Source organism: Barbatula barbatula, assembly GCF_947034865.1.
Source record: "Barbatula barbatula genome assembly, chromosome: 4".
Classification (NCBI taxonomy): domain Eukaryota; kingdom Metazoa; phylum Chordata; class Actinopteri; order Cypriniformes; family Nemacheilidae; genus Barbatula; species Barbatula barbatula.
In genome coordinates this window covers 10,624,151-10,640,137 of record NC_136768.1, presented here as the reverse complement: position 1 = coordinate 10,640,137, position 15,987 = coordinate 10,624,151, and the positions used below count along the sequence as shown (strand labels likewise).

The 15,987-nt window shown below is 38.6% G+C and overlaps 1 protein-coding gene across 1 annotated transcript in view; it reads right to left on the bottom strand.

The window, feature by feature from the left end:
• LOC306893439 (thyrotropin-releasing hormone-degrading ectoenzyme-like) overlaps positions 1–14,849 on the bottom strand; it is a gene marked incomplete at its 5' end in the record, with an annotated part of 79,490 nt that extends 64,641 nt beyond the window's left edge. Inside the window, 3 exons of the mRNA XM_079455240.1 lie at positions 6,629–6,755; positions 12,002–12,275; positions 14,164–14,849. Of these exons, the coding sequence (XP_079311366.1) occupies positions 6,629–6,755; positions 12,002–12,275; positions 14,164–14,849 (1,087 nt within the window). The remainder of the gene's footprint in view (positions 1–6,628; positions 6,756–12,001; positions 12,276–14,163) is intronic.
• Positions 14,850–15,987: the final 1,138 nt, after the last annotated feature.

Genomic DNA, 15,987 nt, shown 5'->3' with positions numbered 1-15,987 from the left:
TCGACAGCACAGCAAGTGCACAGATTGAACAAACTGTTATCATCAATGAATCTTTAATCCATGCCTCATTCATTTCAATCCTAATGTAGATTTCAGTTATCGTGTGTGTGCGTGCATATTAAGGTAATGTGTTCATATATATTTAAGTTTATTACTTTTCTCATGTTGCCGAGTACTCGTAAAACAGTGGCTGTTATGCTGCCTATATTGTTTGTTTGCTTTTTAAAGGGTCCGTATCTACATGTCTCTATACCTTGCGGATGTTTGAGTATTGCAAACTGTAATGTGAATATGTTTGTTATTACACAAATGCATTAATCTGTCCGCGATCGTCTCAGTATGGTCACGTGACTTAGGACGTTGAGGCCTAGCAATTGTGGCGTGTTAGAGGCGCCCTCTGTTGGCAAAGATAAATAGTTATTTATCTTATACTATTTAAGCAAACGCAGTGATTGTTGTTGTTATTCACTAATCAACGATATGGTTATGTTTATATTAAGTAATCCTTGATATATGTAAATTCCTGTATATTTCAGTATGCTTATTTCTTTATTTGTGTTATTGTTACAGAAACCACACACATGTATATCCATCAAACTTTAAGTAAAGCAACTAAAATACTGCAATGGCTCGTTTCTCTCAAACAAAGCACCATCTCACTCAGTTCTAATCGACTGCCTGCTGCGTTCCGCACCCGTCCCAATAACAGAATTCGAACCTCATTGTTTTACAGCCATTATAACAGTGTCTTAATTCAGACAGATTTCAACAGCAGTAAACTTGACAGATAGGACCCACCAATATCAAATGATGAAACACCAAAATGACTGACGGATAGTTTAGCGGATTAAACGACTAATGTTGAATCGTACTAGACCAATGAACAATCTTTAAATGAAAAATAAAATGAATGGCACATTACGAAACAAATCAAATAAACGAGAGCATGCGAGAGTTAAGTCCCAGTTAAGCCCAATGTTAAAGTCCGGCCACGAACACATTGTATTGCAATTTTATTACTTTTTCCCATCGTCAGGTCTTTTGACATCCAATTAGCCGCAAACCGGCATTTGGCTGCAGCCACCAATTTTCCACTCCTCCTGAGACACCAACCTTTTCAAGAAAGGATGGATTCACTCAGTCCCACAAAATGTGTGAAATCTTTTTTGAAAGCCTACTTTACTTTCGGGTAAGTTTTGATTTGTTTTATAAAGATTGTACAAATTTCCTTTTATCTCCATTTACCCATGGGCTAAAACACCCCAGCTTTCATCACCTCGACCAGCTATGAATAAACACCCTAAAGGTCACTGTGTTTTACTTCAACACAGCCACACTGCTAGATCAGAATAACTCACCGCAAGCATTAAAAAGTGAAAATGGGTTTCAAAAAATATTTGAGGCTATTTTTTTATCACTAATGTAGAGTGTTAAAAGCTTTTTACACATTTAGTCATTAGTTATTTTAATTTTCTGCTCATTTTCATTTATTTATTAAATGACAGGTTTTTTTGGCAGCCAAGTGTGCAGTTTGGGAACCGGAGAGCTGAAATCAAAGTCACAGCAGTGGAGCCAATATATTCGTTACTAAAGTATTGTTTTCCCATACCCCTTTGTCCCTACCACTTTTCAAAAGAAAGTTACGCCACTGCTTATGACGGCGCAATTCGTAGACCTATGTAACGTTTCCTTGATTGATGTTAAAGACGGGGTAATACACGCGGTGTCTGCCATTCTCATATTAGTCTTGACTACCTGTACAGTAGTATTGCATGCGTCGTATCTTCAAAGAGTATTTAGTTTGATTAAATTTATAAAAGACAGATACAGCGCTACGATTATTTCTGGAAAAAGAGGAGCTGCTGAATGCAGGCAGGGGGGACGGAACTACAGCACGAGCAAACAATACATCATATTATCCCTATTATCCCTTTGTGTTGTTTACATTGTGCAAATACGCGCTGATTGCCAACAAAACATAAACAATCTCCAAACCTAGCATTAAGCCGGCACGTTTACAGTGTAAAGAATTTAGAATCCATAAAATAGCATGTTACCCCATCTTTAATGTCGCTGTCACTATCATAAGCATGGGAAAAGAAGACCCAAACTACAATGATAAATCAGACTATTTATGAAAATACATCAGGACTGCCGTCCAGCCGAACAACTCCAGCAGGGCAGAGGGACGAGGATAGTGTCAGTCCATTTCGCTATCTCGGAGTCCAGTCAGAACAGAGAACAATCCAAAGATAAAAGCAGGTGCGTAGTCGATTTCAATTGGATCATTTGAAAGTAAAAACTTAACATGTATGACCAAAATGACCGGAATATTCAAAGTTTTTTCCCGCAGTGCTAAGAATAAGCGTGGGGTGCACACCGGCCTTAAGAAAACTGGGGGCACAAATTCCTTTGACGGGACATGCCCCACAACCCTGTGGCGTGGGGCCTGTGAACAAGACTTTGTAGGCAATTATATTTGTAACACATATAGCCCTGTCCCAAAGCCTAGCAAGACCTCACTGTTCAACACCTACGTGCTAAGTCTTCTAAGGCAACATCCTAACTGATATCAAACCTCAAATTGTGACTGATTTGAAATGCTAAAATATTGTGATTCAAGACAGCTATGCAAAAGATGTAACTCTGTATATGTATACAAAGATGCCCCATCGGACCGCTGCAGAGACGTCACGATAGCCTATTATGTCATTTTTTAATATTCATATCGTAAAAAAATATATTTATAAATAGCATATATATACAAAAGTGTTTGGTATAGATATAGCCCTTTACAGTTCAATTGGATTTCAAGAATTGAACAGAAAAATCCATAACTGAAATACTGACTAATAATACTTTTTAATGAATATTTTTACATAAATAGTAATCATAACTGCATTAGTTCCTTATGTTAATAATCGAAGGGCATTTCTATATAATGCATGTTCTTTTGGAGAACTGCCCCTACGTAGAAAGCAATCTAATATCATCATTAACCATTAGAAACCCAGGGTCAAATTCAGGTTTGAATAAAAACACTCATGAGACCCTTGAGTATTCACTCTGTTAACATTCATCAGACACCTGCTTAGTGATTCTTTTAGGATATGCCTCATTTTTCACCTCTAGTAAAGCATCCTTCATCTTCATTACTGTCCCTCTCACACTGATGGTGAATGTGCTTTCAAAACGTCCCTCATCCCACCTTCATGATTAGCTATAATAAATTCTATAACCGTTATCACAGACAGAGATAGCCATCCAGATATTACAGTAAGTCACAGAAGCAAGTGAAATATTTAGAGAGGAAATAAGGGAAAAAAAGAGAGCGTGGCATGGGAATGTAATAGTGAAATGTCACTGCCACAGGCGTATGTATAATAAATGATGGCATGAAGGATGAAGAGCAAACTGCACTGAAAATTAAAAGGTGACCCTGCTGGGGCCAACTGTGCAGAAATTATCAAAGAATATAGTTACATCCACCTCAAGTGTATGACAAAAAACCTGAAAGTGTCTCCGCTGTACTAGGGCATCAAATGATTATGTTTCAGTCTATATTGCTTCATTCACTTAGATTCATTTATACAGTTTGATCTCTCCAGCTTTGGCACAATGTCACAGATCTCCTTGACTGCTTAACTGATCCCATAATGAACATCTATTTCCCATGACCTCCTCAGAAATTAAAGCTGACCATACAAATGCCATAATCCCCATAATGCACAGGGTTAAAAATAAATCTTAAAGTCACTTGTTTATTTAAACCCTGGGTATGCACAAATAAAGTAATTCAGCATTTAACTTGGATGTGAATGATGCCGTGGTCACACTTGTCTTTTCCCTCCACTGACTCCCATACATACGCATGCGAATGTGACAGACCGGAAACGCAAGCCCGTCCAACGATACTTCGCATTTCGCTGCGTAGCAAAGTTTGGTGAGCTCTGTACTGCGAAATTTGCGTCACGTGAGTGCGTGACACCAACAGAAGCTCAAAACATCACAGCGTGACCTCTCGGTTCAGAAATGTGAAAAATGGAGGAATTGCGTCGCCCATGTTCGTACCACCGTCTAAAGATCTTCGCATGCTCAAAGTCAAGTCTAAGGATGCGTTGGCCTTTTTTAGACTTGATCTCAGCTTCAGCACCTTTAAAAGCAAAGGAAGATTGAACTTTTAACATCTGTCATCGTTTCGATTTCCTTTTACGTCCATATCTGCCACTCGCACACTGCCGTTACACAGCGCCGTTACATTTTTTATTTATCATTGATCTCCCTCTGAGAAGCACTTACTGTAGTTCACTTACTGTGAATCAATACAGCTCACGTATATCACCTTCCTCTCAAAGGACATGCTAAACTTCAAACATTCACACTTTTATCTCTTATTCAACACATGCTGTTCTCCACTAGAGTCTTCATAGTCACCTTAAGTGGCCTACACTTAAATTCCAGTAGACCCCCACAAAGTATTAATAACTGTTCAGTACTTTTGTAATTTAATACAATTCTTATACAATAAAATAGGAATATGAATTAAATATGAATAAATATTATAATCAAACAAGGACCTGAAGTTAACTTCGGGCCAGGCGCGTGTGTCCAGTGAAACGTCTATTAACAGAGAAAAGATGTTGAACAAGCCTAAATAAATGTTTGTATGTGAGATTGTTACAGCCCATTATGTTGTAAGTATCTGAATATCTTCATTTCTGTATCACTGGTTGCTTGAAACTACAAGTTTATTATCTCATTCCGAGCTGCATCTTATTTGATATGCAATTCATTTGATGTGAAGGTATCATATCACAGAATAAAGGCTCTTGCTCTCTCCAAAATGTTTAATGAGTTCTCATAAAAAGCTGTTCTCTACTGATGTAATACATACAATGACATTGTCTGGATTGTATTGATCGAGTTTAAATCCGTTTCACATCACTTTATGAATTTTGTATTCTGTTGTTGAGTTGCCGTCTTTGTGTGTCTCTAAGAAAGAGAGATGAGATGAAAACAGAAAAGAAAATGTGTTGTGGCTCTTTCTCTGTCATTCGTTTTTCACAACAGATGAGGTTTTGATAAGCTTGCTCTAATTGGACTATGTTTACCCTCTATATCTTGAGCAATGAGTCACTTTAATAAATGAGCTGTGTTAGTGCAATCGTTTGTCAAACAGAGAGAAATCATTATGTCATTAAAGACTGATCGAATGCACAATGAATGGGAGTCAATTTTAAGGCAAGTTGTTTTCGATCAAGCCACTTCTAACATTTAAGTTAGTCTGAAACTAGTTTTAAGCCCTAGAGTTCCAAAACCTGTTTGTGACTCTTTGTTAAAAGAAGATTGTAACAAGCAAGGCGAGACGAGAGCCGTGAGGGAACGGCGCGAGGCCGGTGACGCGAGTGATAAGGCGCGTTGCACCGGTCTCGCATCTCTCACAGAGGAAATCCGGAAGCATAATGAGGACGAGCGACAGTATTGTACGACGATAGACGACCAGGCCTGGACTTTATGTTCTGTTTTATTATGTTTGTGTGGCAGGAAGTAGACCATGAGGGAGCTCTTTTTACTTTCATTTCGTTGTTTGTTTATGTTGTTTTACGTTCGTTTGTTCTTCCTCCCTCCCTCTCTCCCTCCCTTCCTTCCATTGAATCGCGTTACAAAGATAACGTGGTTTTGTGTCCATAGAATGGAAGTCAATGGGGGCCAATGAGTTTCGGTTACCAACATTCTATAAGAAAGTCATACAGGTTTGGAATGACATGAGAGTGAGTACAAAGAAAGAATTTCCATTTTGGTGAACTATCACTTTATGTCATAAGTCTTAAAAGCAATATCCAATTGACAAATTTAACTTCACCAAGTGTTTCAAGAACTTGAGCCAACCTGTGATCTGTTCCTTATATGATCGAGTTACCTGAACACTTTTAATCTCTCTTTTTTGCATGAACCGAATGACAGAAATGAAGGTGGTGAAAGTCACTGGCCTCATTAAAAAGTTTGACCTGTTAGTAAAGAGTCAAATGCAACGTCCGTAATAAAAAAACACTCATTGGAAGAAAAAGATGCCAATGCTGCTCTGATCACATGATATAATGCAGTCTGTCGTCCTTTAACCTGCACAGCATCACCAGTCATTACGTCTACTGATCAGTTACACAAAACACACAGCTGCTTACAGTAAAAGTATGTGTACCTTTTTCATATTTACTCCCAAATATCTGTGGTGGTTTTCGCATTGTGCTTATTTGCTGCTTTACGAATATGAGTGTGATTGTTTCTTGTAAAGAAAACGAGCAGACAGCCCGAAAAGATGGATGGCATATTCAAATGAACACAGCAAACTGACAGGAAACCAATGGAGCGAGACACACAAGCAAAGACATAGTTTGATGTAAACGTGTCCACCTTACACCCACAATGCATAACTCCCAAGACAAAACACAACCTCAGGCCTAAAATGTTTTTAGGATCAACAAACACAAGAACGGAGTTGCTACTGATACTCCTTTACACACGCACACAACATAAAGTCACAAAATCACACAGCATTTATTTCCCACTGCAAATACAAGACTAAAGCCACACAAAGCTGACTTCGGGCGCAATTCTCCACCTGTCTTACCTAGTTTAGGAAGGGAATATTTGACTTTGAAGTAATCCTGGTAGAACTGCAGGAGTCTCTTGGTGATGTGCAGAGCGTAGTCTCCCGATCCGCTCTGGATGGCGTCAGGTCTGGCGTACAGCCGAATCTACGACGACATGACACGGGGAAGAGAGAGAGAAGTGAAATACTGTTAAATGATTGAGAACGGTCTCTGGGTTTATCCCTAACCTAAATTCCCGCAAGGATAACCATTTGACTTTTGTCAGATTAAGTGCTTTTAGTAATCCATGGTGAATCTCTTTTCCAAAACTGTATCTGGCTTGTGATTTTTTGTGAGATGGAATACACTTTTCACCATCCCCAATCCACTTGCAAGGGATTACAAGTTTAACTGTCACCTATACAGCATAACAGTAGGATACCAGAGGTAAAAATCCCATAAACCCTCAAATCCCCACCAGTACAAACCTGCAAAAAAATTACGTTTAGTAAACGTAAACCTTTTTAGTCATACCAAATAAGGCACAAAATGTGGTATGCTTGGATATATGCTTCAGTGGAATTCGTATCCATATCTTGCACTCTAAAGAATAAAGGTGCTTTTTTGTCTGAATACTTCCATGAAGAACCTTTAACATCCGAAGAAACTTTTAAGCACCTTTATTTTCGCCAAAGACAATATATGAAAATAACTGAAAACATACATTTTCATTTATGTTATTGTCATATAAATCTATTTTGAACTCTTTTTGATACTTTTCAGGAAATTCTTTTTGGGGTCAATATGAAAATAAAACAGGAGGGATAGAAGTGACTAGCTAGATTCACTTGCTCTTATTACATCATAGCTTCAAGTATTACATCATTATAAAGAGAGAAAAGCTCAGATTTAACAATGTTACAGTACTTGAATGATTTGAATAAACAGTACAGTGAATCACAACCCATAAACATCAGTGAAGTGTAAAAAAAGCAGTGTTTTCATAAATACAAGCATTATTTGAATGGATGACCTCATAGCCATTTTGCAGCAGATTGAGTCCCATTGTCCCAAATGTTAGTGAATCGGGGAATTTGCAAGTGCTTAAATTCCTGATCACAGTATACTACCTCACTACTGGGATCGAGATGACAGCTGAGACACACCATTTTATCACAATCTGCCACGAAATAATGCAAAGCATGCAAGAACAGCAGATAAACACAGCTTTATTTACAACTGACGAAACCACACGGGACCTCTAAAAAGGACTCAAACAAGAAGGTTATAAATACACGAGACGTAATGGGAAAATGAGTAGTAAAAAACACCAGGACAGAATCAAGGTGGAAACAGGAAACCAAGAAAAAATAGATTTGACTAAATACACATCTTTAAAAATAAAAGACACAACAATAACAAAACCCAGCAAACCATGCAACTCAATGTTATTTACCTAAAACGGCTGAAAATGTTTTCAAATAAATAAATGATTTATAAAAGTAAAATAAAAGATGATACATATTATATATACTGTATATTGTCAACATGTTGCTTTGTGGTGTTACGGTTCTGAGCTGTATACAAAACATGCACGATGAAGTAATAGAATAATCCAAGAGAGAGTTCTTCGATTTAAATCCACAGTGAAATCTCGAACTCAAAACCAAGATACCCAAACAATAGCAGACAAGGGACTGACTAAAACTAAGGGCTTAAATAAATGGAAAATTAACAGAATGAGAACAAATCCGTTACTACAGAAACAAATCAGTGGCGGAAAAATAAGAACAAAAGAAACTGGGTCAAAGAACCAAACCGAACTGCGACGTGGTTATTCCTGCATGGATCTCTAAGCTTCAGGCTGATGCACATCAGGGTTTTCTGACTGGGCATCCATCTAGTACGACTGAATGGCCTTGTACTGTACGCCCAGCCAGAGTTACAGTGCAAACCAAGCAAGGAAAAACATTGTTTCATGGCCTGGCAGAAATGCACTTTGAGTTGTTTACCTCACATGATGCTGCTGAATAGATCGACTCTATGACTGAAATAAAGATGAATGGGTTGCACTGGGGGCTGTGGAAATTATTCAAACCTCAATTAAATCTGCTAAGAGTTTAGCTGCTACATGTGAGAAAGCTCGACCCCCTTTGGTGGATTTAGCTATTCTAGGTGTTATCAAAAGTCCTGAGTTTTGAGATCTTAAAGAGCATGATGGGTTGTAGTTTGATAGAAGCTCTGTTAGGTAAGTAGGGCTAAACCCTTTAAGGCTTTATAAGTGATTAAAATAACTTTAAAGTCAATACGATACTTAATGGGTAGCCAGTGAAGGGTTGATAACATTGGAGTTATGTGATCGTATTTAGAACTCTGGTTAGAACTCTGGAAGCTGCGTTCTAAACTAACTGTAGTTTGTTTGTTGATGATGCAGGACAGCCACTAAGTAGTGCATTACAGCACCCAAGTCTTGAGGTCATAAATGTATGAATAAGCACATCAGCAACACATAGAATATTTCGTAATTTGGCAACATTTCTAAGGTGGAAAAAGTCTGTTTTTGTGACATTTGAGATTTGATTTAGAAATGACAGGTTGCTGTCTAATACAACTGTATATGGGCGGCATGTATATGAAGAATAGCAAGGGTCCTAGAACCGATCCCTGAGGTAATCCATAATTTAGTTGCGTTAGATTTGATGATTCCCCATTTAAATGAACAAACTGATGTCTGTCTTATAAGTAAAATGTTGGTTTCAATCAGGTTACGGAGGTGATTAGACTTTGCTGCTTTAAGTGCCTTTTTATAACAGTTTGCACTCTCTTTCCACGCAATTTTAAAGACGTTTAATTTGGTTTGTTTAGTGCTCCAGTTTACCCGTTTCTCTATTAAGGGCGCGAGTGGTGCTATTGTACCATGGTGCTAAGTTTTTCTCATTAATCGTTTTTGACTTCATAGGTGCAACAGCTTCTAATGTATTAGAGAAAAAAAGTGCCCAATTTGCTGGTCATGTTATCGAGAGATTCTGTATTTATTAGTATGGTTATCAAAGGAGTCAGATCTGGTAAGCTCTTTGCAAAACTATCTTTAGTAGTCGAGGTAATTGTTCTACCCTGTCGATAACAGGTCAAACGGCCGATTCCTGCAGGGTGCATTGTATAATATATAATATCTATATTGGTAAGATCATCTCCGTGAGATATAATCAAGTCTAGTGTATGATTAAATCAATGAGTGGGTCCTATGATGTTTTGTATTACTTCAAAAGATTGTAGAAGTTATGTAAATGCCACTGCTAGTGTATCGTCAGCACTATCTACATGGATATTAAATCTCCAACAATTTGTATTTTATCAACTTTAACCACTTCGTAGTATTTCTGCACTCCAACTTGTATCAGAACTTTTTTTATAATTCTGGGTCCATTTCGTCAAAGGGATCCCATTCCTTTTATTGGCAATTCTCCAAGAAAAAGATGCTGGACATGAACTGTAAGTCCAACTAAGTCATATGTTGCAATCGCCGTGAACGTGCATGATGTACAAAACAGGAAAGGGATTAATGTGATGATGTGTTGCTTGCACGTGCTGTAGTTCCATCCCACTCTCCCCACTAGTCCCACCTCTAGCAGCTCGTGTTTATCTGGAAATAATCGTACAGCTGTATCTCTGAAGATTATTTCGTTAGATCAAATTTATAAAACAAAGATACGACATATTCAATACTACTATATAGGCAGTCAAAATTAATTTGAAATTGGCAGAAACTGCCTGCGATACAAATCTTTAATAAGATAAATCTCGAGATAACACGCAATCACTCCCAGTGGCCATCATGACGTCTTGATGTCTCATCGGGTATTTCGCAAGATAGATAGTTGTGCTCGTGTTAATGCCACCTGTACAGCGGATGCTTTCATCAAGAAGTTAGAAAGAAGCCGAAACTAAAGAAAATGGATCTTATTTTTTCACTATTGCGTCCCCTTTCGTAATTATTAAGTTTATTACATTTCTTTAAAATTGATTGAAGCCAAGAGTAATATGTCTTATTTTATTGCCATCTTGTTTGATAACCTTAATGTTCAGGGGTTGCAAATCTGTAACAAAGTTAATGAGAATTGAGAGAGAATCGGGATCTTTAATTTAAGCAAGAAAATCGGGATTTCCATTTTTATACAGAATCATGCAGCTCTACCACATGACGCTCAACATGTTTTAAGATCTTCCGGCGTCTTTGGAACACAAATAAAGATATTTAGGTGACTTCCGAGAGATTTCCAGGCCTCCTCAAAGACATCACGGTTATAGTTGTTGTCAAGGTCCAGAAAAGTACTAAAGACATCGAAAAATTGGTCCATCCGCTCGTAGTGGCTCAATTGACTTTTTTCGAAGCGGAGACAATACTTTTGTGCAAAAAACAAACTAAAATAACGACTTTAATCGATATATTCCGCTAGGTATTGTCAGTCTATGGTGCCCGTTCAGTAGAGCACTTCCGCGCAAGTCTTTATTTGTGTTCCCAAGATGCCAGGAGGTCTTAAAACATGTTGAACGTCATAAGGATGAATAAAAAATAACACAATTTTGATTTTGAGATAAACTGTTCCTTTAAAGGCATCGTGATGGATGATTTTAAAAGGGTTTTTCACAGAACACAAAAGAAGATCATTTGAGGAATGTTGGTAAGCTTCTAGTGTATGGACACAAAGCCAATGTAAGTGAACGGGTACCACCGTAGGTCTATAACAACATCTTATTTGTATTCGTTTTTGGAAGCTTCTGTCTAACCAAAAAGATAGGTGCTGCTTATTACCTTCATGTCTTTCATGGAAAATTGTTTTTATTACCTTGCTGGTCACATGAATACAGAATAAATATTTCTCAACCAGGGTCTAAAGTGATATTTATGCATGTATATGCAATAGATGAGTGTTTCACTATAAACCCCATAGTAATCATTTCACTGTCCACTCCAACATTCCCCTCCCGCAATCTTTCCTCTCGCTCTGCACATCCAACCCATTATAATAGAGGGCTACACTGCCGCTTTGAAGATTGATGGGGAAAGCTAGAGCGTGGCTAACTGCTACAACCCGCGGTGTGGGTATAAATGCTCCAGATAGAAGCAGCATTTCAGTCAGCATGGCAGAGATTATCTAATATAAAGGAGAGCAGCTCATGCTGAAGGAGAGAGATTCATTACACTAATATTTAAGAAGGAGGCCGGTCAAGGTCACAGCGTGGTAGCCCATGAGGAACCATCAGGAAGCATTTCATATGATAGACAGGACTTTTGTTGAACGTGATATAAAGAATATAAACAGATATGGCTCATCTAATCAAAACTTAAACAATTTCTAAGACTTCAATGCTTCCGATAATCTAAAGAAACTGCAATAAATGAAACTCACCACAACTCCATTATCTGCTACGGCTTCTCTGTAGGTGAAGTTGCACACCGCCCAGGCCAGGTAGTACGTGGACATACGGGGCGTCCTGGAGAAATGGTTGGTCACCCATCCGTCCTCATCAGATGTAGACGTCTCCACTGGCATGTTGGACAGCGACTGATACGAGCTCTCGTGTCTCAGACTCACTCTGAATGTGGCTTTATAAATGGGCTCGTCGAAACACGGGAAGGCCTTTCTGGCGTGAGTGGGAGAGAACTGCGTCACAGCCAGATACCTACAGAATCAAAAGAAGAGAGGAAAATCAGACATAAAACATAAGAATTGTCCATGAATAAGTCATCTACTGAATGAAGATAAACTCTAATCGTTGTAGTTATCACTATATTTTAATAGCATATAAAAAATAAATACTTAAGTTGTATATGGGCAAAATTTGTCAACTCTGAAATGATTGCGTTTAAGATTCTAGTTTTCGTAAGAGCTGCAAACATTTAGCACATCTGTGACAGCATTAGATCAACAAACAAGCATGAACCGAAACAATGACCAACATGTAGCTTCTCTCATGAAAACAATGAATTTTAAGTATGTCAACAGACTATGAATATATGTAAATACAAAGAACTGAATGATTTGGATAAAATTATAGAGTAGGAAAAGGGGTTTTGGGGAGGGGAGAGTCTTGCTATATGCTGTATAGATTACTATATGCAGCATCAACAATAGTGATGTTGTCCACCACATGCACAGCATGACAACTAGAAAGGGCAGAAGGGACCTCGTCTGAATTATCTCTGTTCTCCTTTGACCTTATTTTAAAAAAGAACCCAATACAACATGCGTGTCCACATTTAACAATACAGTACATTAAACCACATTTTCCAAATCCAATCAGATTAGTTAAGTATTGTTCACAAATATATGAAGAGTTTATTTACAAAAACAGATAAATAACATTTTTAAACATTTTCAAAAATCACGTTTTTACCATATTATCGCGTTTCTAAACTGGTTCATTAGTATAACTTAATACAACAAACCCAATTACAGTTTGACTTTTGAAAAATTAACTCATCCCACTAAACACAATCATCTTCATAACATGTGGAGAAGATGATGCTATGGTTGAGAGTATTAAAAAACTTTCTATGATGTAACATTGTGTGTGGATTTACAAAAGTGTATTACTGTGCGTGCCTGTCAACATCCTGGTAAGCAATGTTCATGTTAATCCCACTGACCTCCATCGCCAGCTAAACCATGAGGAAAATTAGGGTCTAAAACTGAAATAGACCTTCGCGCTCCAAAAGGACTACACTGCTGGACTGGTTTTGAATGATCTACCTGACTGACCTTACCCTTATCATGTCTTTGTTATGTCTGACACTTTACGACATTTAGCTGCGCTTTTGAGACAAGATAACTAAAATAAAGTGGCTCCAAAAATGTCATTAATCCCGCCTCAGCGTGCTCTCGGAAATTCGTCAACTCCATCTTCGGAAATCATAATTCCGAGCTGGTTGTGTTCAGGTCCTGCTGTAAAGCTTTACCGCACTATTTTACTGTGAAGTTTAACCGCACTTTTAAACGAGATGCAATGAAGCTGTTGTGGGAAACTAATAAATCACCCGTCACAGCTGAAATCCTTCTCCCATCCGCCATGTTTAAAGTTTAAGGCCCGCCCACCTCGGGTATCCAAATATTTCCCAGTGGGAAATCAGCGAGAGTTTATGTGCAATATTTACCTCGGAAACTCTCATTTCAAAGACGCGTCCGATCCTCCAAATTGCTTTTGGAAATAGTACTATAAAGACGCCTTGTTTCTAAAAGTTATTAAACAACATGGAGGCAATACGACGTGTCCTTTATGGAAATAGAAAAATTCGTCCTGAAGGCTTCTGTGGCGGAGTGTTACAAAAAGTTCGGCATATACGGCAACGCCTGTCCTCCAATCAGATTCGAGGACGGGAATTAACGGCGTAATATGGGCACCTGGAACGAATCGCTTCAATCTTAAAATGGCAAAATGATTAAACGTTTTCCATTACGATTACTACACATTCTTGTAACTATTATTAAAAATAATAATATGCACTAGAAGCTAAATGAAAACCGCATAGCAATACTTAATAAAGATGGAGTGATGCACTGAACTGTATTACCTTCTTTCGCCATACAGCATGTACGAACTGCGGAAAAATCCCAAGAGTTCATTTTCAATCTGCGCTTCAAACGTGATGTTGATCTTATATGTTCTGAGGGGCTTCATTTCTCTGTGCAGCGCGATCACATACACCTGGTTGGGTTGGTGGTAAAAGCGTCGGTGGATCCTCATGACGCCTGTTTTCTTACTGTCTGAATACACCAGCACTTTATTCACCTCCAGTCTGTCTGTGTGCAACACGATGAACTTAGTGGAGTTAACGCATTCAAACTCAATGTTCACCTCACCGGAGAACGTGAAGTTATCCATGTACACGGACAGTCTGAGGTCGTAGTGGCGAGGGCGCAGGGTGGCCGGTAAGCGCAGGTGTCTCCAGGGCTGCTGGCCATCCTCTGATACTCTATGACTGATGCTTCTGTCCCGGGACTGACTCGACTTGTTACTGGAGCCGTTACCGGCCAGAGTCCCGCTGCTCTCCGCGGCGCATCTCTCGAAGCTGACGCTGAGCGCGATGGCGATGACAGTGACGATGATGAGGGTGAGGATGGAGATGGCGAAGCCCAGCACCAGTCTCTTGTGCAAAGTGATGTGCTGTTCGGTAGTCCGGGGTCGGACCACCACGCTGTCGGCCCACTGATCGGACAAAGCCCGTCCGTTCCTCATGTTCATGTCCTCAAACCCCATCGGCACGAACGTTCTAAAATTGGGTTAATGTTAAGAGCGCCGTGTAACAATATTTGGTTTGGAGAATAAAAGGCGTATTCAAATGGCGACAAATATCCACAAATAATACAAAATAAAAAGGGTGAAAAGTGTGCGCATTAATGCACAATGCATGTCAATAAATGACAGTTAAAATGCATTAACTTGACATTCAGAAGTCCGAAATCGTGCGTGCAGTCCAATGCTGAATCACATAGACACAGTTCCACATCCCCACAAATCCACGATTTTTCTTCTGACAGGAGTCTGATGTTTATTAAGTTTCGGAAAAGCTTCTGCATGAAAAATCAGTCGTAAAAGTATTGTAAATTTCCATTCTCTCTCTTTATTTCCTTCGTTGCCTCAATCCTTAACGCCGCTTCTCTCTCTCTGATGCGTCTTCTCCTCTGTGCTCAGTTATCTCTCGCTCTCCGCCTCTCTCTCTCTCTCTCTCTCTCGCTCTCCGCCTCTCTCTCTCTCTCTCTCTCTCACACACACACACACACAGAGAGAAATTTAGTCCAGGAAATCCATCTGTTTGCTTTGCCCTGTATCTGAATCGAAGTGCTGAACTGCATGAATGGGAAATGTATTCAACAATACAAATACAACTGGGATGTGCATTTAACAGCTGTCAGATTTGTTTTTAAACATCATGCAAAAAACACACAAAAACCTTGGTGGTATCGAATTCAATAATCGGAAACAAGGTCTTTTATTGGGGTGGTTTCTAATTCAATAATCGGAAACAAGGTCCTTTATTGTGGTGGTATCAAATTCAATAATCGGAAACAAGGTCCTTTATTGTGATGCTATCCAATTCAATAATCTGTAACAAGGTCCTTTATTGTGGTGATATCTAATTCAATAATTGGAAACAAGGTCCTTTATTGTTGTGGTAGTCAATGTAATTTGGATAGACCTCTTCACATTGTTAACGTAAAGCCATACCATTAGCGCAATAGAAAATTAGAGAATTCATCTTTGTGTACATGATGAGTAGTTGACGAATAAATCGTACATGTGTCCTATAGTGTGAAAAAGAAAAATGTAGAAAACAAATGGTTGATAATTAATTTGTTTTATATTGTTCATATTTATAATTGTCATATGACATAGC